Consider the following 6000-nt stretch of genomic DNA (forward strand, 5'->3'; position numbering starts at 1 on the left):
CTTACATAGGGAAAGAAATGTCCGTAAACGTCAGTGGATACTTTTTTTTTTTAGCACCACAACTACCGTGAAGTGATTCATTTTATAATCGGGATTTGATCCAATCAGTCCAATAACATTTCAAATGTTTAGAAGGGCTGCATTGAAGTTAGAGGAGAACTAAATCGTAAGTTAGCTGCTGAGCTGCCGTAAGTCTATAGTGTGCTTGCCCTATGGGCCCCACAATGCAGAAGATCTGTGAAATTTCATACAACGGAAATCAAGCTTTTTGACGTCTAACCACAGGCCCAGCTTCGACGCTGTATCCAGTTCTCTTTATACATCCATGGATCCAATATTAAAAGGTGGTACTAGAAACACTGCACCCCACTGATTGGTCAAGAGAGAATCGTCGCTTGACAATTCACAAACCTGCCATTTTTAAATGTCATATTGATTGCGACAGAGACTGTAAACACTCCACTGTGTTCCTTTTTTGTTCTGAAAATGTTGGCGCGCAATCTTGTTCTCTGAACAATCAGTGAGGTGTAGACATTCCTATGCATCGTCTGTGGAGAGGAAATACAGCAAGAGCTGGATAGAGCAGTGAATAATGAAAAGGTTTTTTAGTTAATTTCTTACCGCATGGCTGTCCACGGCTTCCATCGTGTAAGCATGCAGACGAAATATAAAAAGCTCAGGAGTGACTATAGACAGTTTCAAGGCATCTTTTGGTTACTATGAAATGTTCTATTTAGACTTCTGGTCCAGCCACTATGGCATGAAAGCCTATGAAATGCTGTACTTTAGTACTCCTGAACTGAAATACAGGGAAAATAGCAAAATTAGTTGTAGGACCTTGCTGCTCCATGGTGAGTTGTTCCCTTCGACAAGGTACAAAGTTGATGTCAGAAATAAAAGTCTAACGCTCCCCTAAGGAAACAAACCAGAGCAAAGTGTGGATTGCAGTGATCACATGGAAGAATTGGACACCTTCAGAAAACCCCAGGGTCTGTAATGCTCATTTCATTACTGGTAGCTAGCTAATCAGTACACATATCACTACTGTAACACAGGCTTAATGAAATCATCATCATGCTATGATGGCAGCAGGTTATTAGTTACATTGAGTTACCTTTTTTTTGCAAAATCTAGAAAATACCACACAACAAAATGAACAAAAACATAAAATCATGAATATATAATACCATTAATGCCAAAGTAAAATGTGAGACTGAAGAGTAGTGCAAATTACCTCTCATCATGAGCTGTCCCAGACGTTGCCACACTTCATTTTCTTGTTACCAAAAACTGGACACACCTGTAGCACACCTGGGAAATGAGTCCGAGGCAAGAAAAGAGCATTATCCAATCAGAGGCTTGTTATGTTTGATATTATTCATACTCCATCTGTTTGGTGAAGAATGAGCCACATGTGTACCTGAGCAACTGCTGCAGTCTGACCCACAGTGACCTCTGACGTCTTTTCTTGTAACATTGCAATAATGTAATCCGGAGATGGATTTTTCCAAATGGAATAATCATGCAGTAAGTTAACCTGGTCTCTTTGTAAACCCTCACATCAACATGACAACCATTGTAGCCTGCATGAAGCTTTTAAACTGCTTGTTCCTTGTTGAAAACAATCTGGTCGTCCTTCTCCTGTAAACGCACCTGTTCTTCTTCCTCAGCTGAACGTGTTTTACAACATCAGAAATGAAGGGCTGATGAGGAAGAGGCGACAGGCTGACCAACACGAGGCGTTTCATTTGTATGTCGAGCTGTTTGACACGGAAATACACTCAGAACATCTGTACATCTGCAGCAGGTGAGCAGGTTTATGTCTCCTCACATTATGTTGGCATGATGCAACTGAATCAGCAACATAACAATAAACAGCACATGTGTGAGATCTAGGAAACATTTATTATGCCTCAATCAGTAAAGTCAACAAGATAAACTATAAAAACAACAGAATCCACTGACTTTGAAAATTTACTTAAAATAAATGCTGATATGAAAGAATTCACTTTAAATATGTTTAACAATATATTTACTCTTTACTCTGTTAAATGCAGCTCCTGGTATATTTATGCAAAACATTTTAAATTTGTAATAATAATTATGTTTTAAATATATTTATTATTTTTAATTTCATTAAGTATTTTTTGTTAATTTGAATGTAATTGAATACTTTTTATGTTTATTTCTCAGCAATTTATTATCAACTAAATGTTAAATAAAATACATCTATTTAGGTAACGTTTTAAATTAGTAAGTTTAAATGAAGTTTATCATAGAATAAAATAATAAGATCATCAAAAATAAGTAATTATCATATTCATATTTATTTTACTAATAATGAATAATAATAATAACAATAATAATACAGAATAAAAAGTTTTCATTCAAAAATAACGGTTTACTATATTGTAATTAATTACATTTTATTTTTAATTTATGAGCAATTTATTAACTAAATGTTAGATAAATTAAAGATTAAAAATACAAATGAAAACAACCTTTTTAGTGAAATTCAATCATTTTTTATTCATGATCAATTCGTTATCAACTAGATTTATATTAAAAAAAATCTAATAAACAATACAAAAAACCCATTTAAAATAGATTTTTAAGAATTTTAAAAAATGTCACGAGTGGCTATATGACTAAAGTTTGTATGCTGACATTAAGTTTTTATGCAAATAAAATTTGTTCAACTATACTGTATATATAATACTAGTAACTTAATAAAATTATTCAATAAAATAATATTTTTAAAAAACGCGTTATACAAATAAAGTTTGCTATTAAGTAGTATTTTGTATTTTTTATATCTTATAACTCTTAACTCTAACTCTGTAACTTTCTTCTTTTGGATGTGTATTAAAAATGAATACTTGTTCATTCATTGTAACTTGTGAATAAAATTTTAAATATATTTTGTACTGATGTAATACAGATTTTAATACTTCATGTTGTTCTGCAGTCTGTCTGAGGCTCTGGGTCTGAACGCGACGGGCATGGCCATCATGGAGGTGGGTCTGCTGAGCGGCTTCAGCCTGCTGCCGGACGCCGACCTGACCTACGGCGTCATAAAGAAAGTGGAGACAGAGCCGGGGAAAGTCATCGTGTACCTGGACACTGTAAGCTCCACTGAAACATCCTCGATCATGGACACTCTGTGCTCTGAATGACTGACTGTGGTGAAAGACTAAAATATAAAATGTGTTTCCAGGTGACAACAGAAGAGATGTGCGTAGTGATTCCTCTGATGGTGGAGTATAAAGTCGCCAAAGTCCAGGAGGCAGCTGTTTGTATCTATGATTATTATGAACCAAGTAAGAAGTTTAACATCAATATCATCTTAACTTGTACTTTTTATGCTGTTTTATATGCAACTACCACCAATGCTTTTTTGTGCTGTTGTGGTCTAACAGGTTCAAGTTTTTATTTATTTATTTAATCATTTTATTTCACCTTTCACTGATTTTATCACACCTTTCTTTTACACTTTTACTTTTCTTTCAGTTGTTTTTACTCTGTTTATGTCTCATATTTGATGTTTTTGTTTTTAAACTGCCTCGCTACAGAAAGAATTTCCTCTTGTGGGACAATAAAAATCTGAACTGAATTGAATTACAGACAAATTTAAGCTTGCCTGAAATTCCAAGCACCCCACTAACTGGTCAACAACTGTTCCCATCTGTGACTCCATGATTTGGTCACATTGTGTTTCCCACGCAAACCTAAGAGGCAAAGTCAAAACATGATTTTGTGCCCATTAGAAGCAACACATTTTACACAGAGTGGTTTGTAAATGTCAGAAAATATTTACAAAGGACATGCAAATCCAACAGAAACAGACTCTTTAAGGCTGGTAGACTCATGTTGCATATCTGACCTCTGACCTTTCCATCCTCCAGGACGGAGAACGGTGAGGATGTATACATCAGAGTGGAGGGGCGAGCTGCCTACCTGCTACTACTGTGGTGACGACTGCAGTCAGTGCAAACAGGAAGATCATTATGGCACCAGCATTATGTTAAACAGCAGCCAAAACATCCAGATGACCCATTTAACACCTGCTCTGCTCCTCCTCACCATCATCATCATCATCTTCGGTGTGTAAATGAAGATGAACAAGTGTCAGTTCAGCATTGTAGATGGATTCAACTCTTTGTGGAAGCTGTGTTTACATGCATTGTGTGACTTTTTTTTATGCATTGTTTTTAGTCACCCCGAAAACATCATGTTAAAGGTGTTAAACGTCTTACATGTTCTGGGTGTTGTTCTATGTTGGCTCTGTAATCTGACAAAAAGTTAGCTTAGTGACTCACACAAAAATGACAATGATTGATTCAGTAAAGTGCTATGATGCTGCAGTGAACCAATGGAAGTTTTGAATCAACCAGTTATGAGCAGACTTGTTGGAAAAGATTAAATTCAAAAAGGGTAGTATGCAATGTTTTTTTATTGAATTAGATTTTGCTTGTGGTGGTGGTGGGGCGTGGGGTAATCTGTTTGTACAGGTTAGACCCAGCACTGCCGCTGGCGAAGGATTTGCAGGGTGCGCTTGCTAGTTCTTGTCTCATCTGTGGTCTGATTAACTGTACATTCATCAAATTCAGTGCTCTGTATAACCATCTTGCCAGCAACTGTAGCTGTCAGTGGGACCTGTGTGGCATGGTTTCTATGGGAATGCAACCAGTTTCATGTCAGGAAGGTCAGAAAGACAAGAGAGAGACATGTCAGTTGTAAATGTGTTTGTGAAAGTGAGAGAGGGGCTCTGAAAATTGAAAAAGGAATATGTAGTAGGCAATAAATGAATGTATGGGAAAACACCGACTTAGCAGCTCTACAGAGACCTTTAGCCTCTTTTAGCTCATAGTTTGGGTTTTATGTTAAGCTCCGATAAACCCGCTGCACACTACCTGCTCAGCACCAAACAGCAGACAGACACAGTCAGAGCCTGGCTGGTGAACACTGTCCAGCATTTAGAAGATAAAAGCTCTATTTGCACTGTACTAATATTACCTGGGGACCTCTAGTAATTTGTAATAATTGCAGAGGTTGTCTGTGATCTTAATCCTGTGCAAATCTATGTGTGTCTTGACTTTGATCTGGATATTGTTGTCAGTGTCAGTGTTTGGACCTGTTTGGATCATAATGTCTAATGTCTTATCTTTAGAAACAAATTTTCAGACATCTGATGATTTTCTTAACATTCTAAGCAGCTTAATAGGTTGAACCAGGCTTTAACCTGCTGCTCTGAACTTGTCAAAACTAATACAAGAATAAAAAGCTGTGGAGATCATTATGTTGGTTGCATTTAATTCTATAAACCGAGAACTGTTCACTGTGCATGTGAACACAGCCACTGAATAATGACTGAACTAAATATGTTGTCTCATATTTTGTTATATCATGTCATAAGTTAAATTTGGAGTTTCCTTTCTTTCTTCTTCCATGGGGACATTTATTATGATATGATATATTCAGGGAGATTCTCCAACACACATTATATTTTATACAACACAAACATGATCTGCTGGTTTCACTGTTGCATTGATTAAAAAGTTCCAGTCTGGTGCTGTGTCTCAAATCGCGTACTTCTGTACTTACACTTAATATTTTGAGTGCATAAGTGCGTTCACACTGAGAAGTATGGAAAAATGCAGTGCACTATGAGTACCTGGATGGTGCACTCAAAACAGTCAAGAAGTTGAGTGTGGAACTATGGACACTTCTCGCCCTCAATGGTCGCCATCTGGGCTACATAGCGAAAGGGGAGGGACCACTTTTCAAACTGGAAATAGCGGCCGAGGACTGTGTGACTGTGAACGTCGCTGCATTGTACAAATACATGTGTTTTTTGCACTAAGCACCACTATACTGTTGTTGGGTATAAGCCAGCAGTATGTTTGTTGGGTTAATTTAGCAGTCTGTAATGATTTGGTACCGCGAACGATAACGCAAATGCTAATGCTAGTTTGCTAACTAGCTAATTTGCGGTCGTCA

At 36.8% G+C, this 6000-nt stretch overlaps 1 protein-coding gene across 2 annotated transcripts in view; it reads left to right on the top strand.

Moving 5' to 3' along the window:
• cd109 (CD109 molecule) overlaps positions 1–5299 on the top strand; it is a 39239-nt gene extending 33940 nt beyond the window's left edge. For both annotated transcript variants that reach the window (XM_033647904.2, XM_033647905.2), the window contains exons 30-33: positions 1671–1807; positions 2969–3125; positions 3218–3320; positions 3906–5299. In XM_033647904.2, coding sequence (XP_033503795.2) covers positions 1671–1807; positions 2969–3125; positions 3218–3320; positions 3906–4111 — 603 coding nt within the window. In that variant the 3' untranslated portion in view covers positions 4112–5299. The remainder of the gene's footprint in view (positions 1–1670; positions 1808–2968; positions 3126–3217; positions 3321–3905) is intronic.
• The last annotated feature ends 701 nt before the right edge of the window (positions 5300–6000 follow it).

Source organism: Epinephelus lanceolatus, chromosome 13 (genome assembly GCF_041903045.1).
Source record: "Epinephelus lanceolatus isolate andai-2023 chromosome 13, ASM4190304v1, whole genome shotgun sequence".
In the NCBI taxonomy this organism is placed as follows: Eukaryota; Metazoa; Chordata; class Actinopteri; order Perciformes; family Serranidae; genus Epinephelus; species Epinephelus lanceolatus.